This window comes from Lygodium microphyllum, chromosome 11 (assembly GCF_053477565.2).
Source record: "Lygodium microphyllum isolate KBCC chromosome 11, Lygodium_microphyllum_v1.1.10, whole genome shotgun sequence".
Classification (NCBI taxonomy): domain Eukaryota; kingdom Viridiplantae; phylum Streptophyta; class Polypodiopsida; order Schizaeales; family Lygodiaceae; genus Lygodium; species Lygodium microphyllum.
In genome coordinates, this window is record NC_141145.1 from 85,803,758 (window position 1) to 85,806,013 (window position 2,256).

Sequence of the window (2,256 nt, forward strand, 5' to 3'; positions counted from 1 at the left end):
ATAGAGGGGACCTGGGGTGCTATATATAGACAGACTATATATAGTGCTATATATAGATAGACTATATATAGCTAACACCCCCGCTCAAATAAAGGTCCCTTACTATGGATGAAAAAACCCTTGGGGGCTCAAGGGAAAAACCCACAGCTCTATATAGACCTACTATTATATTAATATTCAAAATATAAAATTACAAAGTTTAACTTACAAGAGCCTATTGATAGGCATCAAAGGAGCTTTATCACTCCTAAATATACAACATGTAAAATAAGGATAAGCGACATCACTGCAAAATATAAAATCTCCAAGAAATTCCTTCAACTGAACTTGGGATGTAAGTAGTATATCTGTCACATCAAAACTTAAAGAAAAACATAATATATGTGGGACCCCATGAACAAAATATAAATAAAACAATTTGTCATCAGCTGGAATATAGACAATGAAACATGAGTTGGAATAACTCAACAACTAGAATAAGGAATGAAGCATCAGTTGGAACAACTCAACAGCGGGAATAATAATGAAACATCAGCTGGAACATTTCAATAGCTGGAATAAGAATGAAATGAAATATCATCCCATCAACTCGAAACATTTCTTATAAACAAAGCATGGAATAATTTCTTATAAGAATGAAACGTAGCATGGAGCCAAAAATCAGCTGGAAGAAGCATTGGATTACTTATCCACAATGTCCAAGACATGCAAAAGCATAAGTGAAGTTACAATGATCGTCATTTAATATTAGCCACTGGCACACCTTGAGCCTGAAGATTGTAGCAGAGGTTCTCAAAAGATGCAACCAACCTGTGCTGCCTTTGAATAATCTGTTGTCAATAGGCTTATGGATGTATGGTATGTTGCAAACTCTGGATGAGGTTGCACAGCTTGCAAGGCTTCACAAAATGACCTCAAGCTAAATTCAGCTCTGAGCAATCTGCAATCACACTTAGCTTAAGCAATGATTGACAATAATTAAAATCATGCAAAGCTAATTTCAGATATTCTGGCATAGGATGGCACCTTATGCACCACATCAATCCAGTCATTACAACTCTGTATGCAGCATCATATACACTTGGAAGATCGACCACGTTGATATGGAAAACTCCTAAATATAGCCACTCCAAGATGCCTATTAGGATAGAAGCTGTCCATGTCAGCAATCTGATGACAAACACTTTACTACGTTTTTCTCTTTCCTCAAATTCCTCCATGACAATTACCTCTGTATGTCTTCTTTTGATGAGGGGTCTGGCAAATTACTTCAACCTTAATGTAACCAATGAGGCCTGGATGTGTTGCCCATGTGCCATCAAGCCCAGCTTTTGCATTATCCCTGATGGGAATTTGAGTAGCCATCCCTCCCATTGCATGCACTCCACGTCTATGGCATGTTTGAATCAGCAACTCAGTATAGCTCTTCATGAAGTGCTGGCTCATGCCAACAAGAACATGGTCAGGAAGGAGCCTATCTGGATGTCCCGGGAAGGTTTTTACATAGTTGAAGATGTAATCCCAACACCCGCAGGGCTCACCCTGCATCTTATTATCTACAGTAGTAGCTTTCTGCTTTGACCCTTCTGCAAGATTACAAGTCATCTGGTGTCCTGCCACAGTCTTTGTAGGCTCTTCTAGAGCACGCTTAATAGACTCTGCTGACTTGTAAATAAACAAAGCATATCCTTTTGACTTACATGTCTACTTATCAAACCCTAGAGGACCTTCTTCAGTTTCTCCGTACCTGGAGAATGCAGCAAGGAGCTTCTCAGTTGGCATGTCACGGGGAACATTCACCACATAAATCTTGTGCGCACTGGTAGATGCTGCCTATGCAAGTTGTGATTGAGTGGACGAAGGCCCCGCGGATGCAAAGTGACATACACATTTACGGCCATCGGTCTTCTTGCTAGGCTCCTTGAGCAATGCTGGGAAATCATGCTGGTGTCATTGCCACGGGCAGATTCAAGGCCCTTGATCAGTTTCTTGATCCTCCAGATTTTGATGTTGTGGTCGTGCGCCTGATCTGTGCCATGATCAGAGGCCATCTTGTGATGAAGGATAAGCGAATGTGATAGATATGAGGGATTCTACAATGTCTGTAGGCGACGTCAGGTATCTCGATTGGATTGGATGATGAATATCGGCAAACAGACGAGCGATTAATAGCAGAGGCACACAGAGAAGCTCGTGGCTATGGAGGGTAAGAGGATAGCTATTATTAGGTTATCACAAAGCTTACAAGTCTTCTTG

The 2,256-nt window shown here is 40.8% G+C and overlaps 1 protein-coding gene across 1 annotated transcript; it reads right to left on the reverse strand.

The window, feature by feature from the left end:
• Positions 1–914: 914 nt before the first annotated feature.
• On the reverse strand, positions 915–2,049 carry LOC148029043 (malate synthase, glyoxysomal-like). The gene is made up of 2 exons (XM_087688522.1): positions 1,230–2,049; positions 915–1,138 (listed from the first exon to the last, which is right to left on the reverse strand). Exons 1-2 carry the CDS (start codon positions 1,603–1,605, stop codon positions 915–917), a joined length of 600 nt encoding a protein of 199 aa, XP_087544648.1. The 5' UTR covers positions 1,606–2,049.
• Between the last annotated feature and the right edge of the window lie 207 nt (positions 2,050–2,256).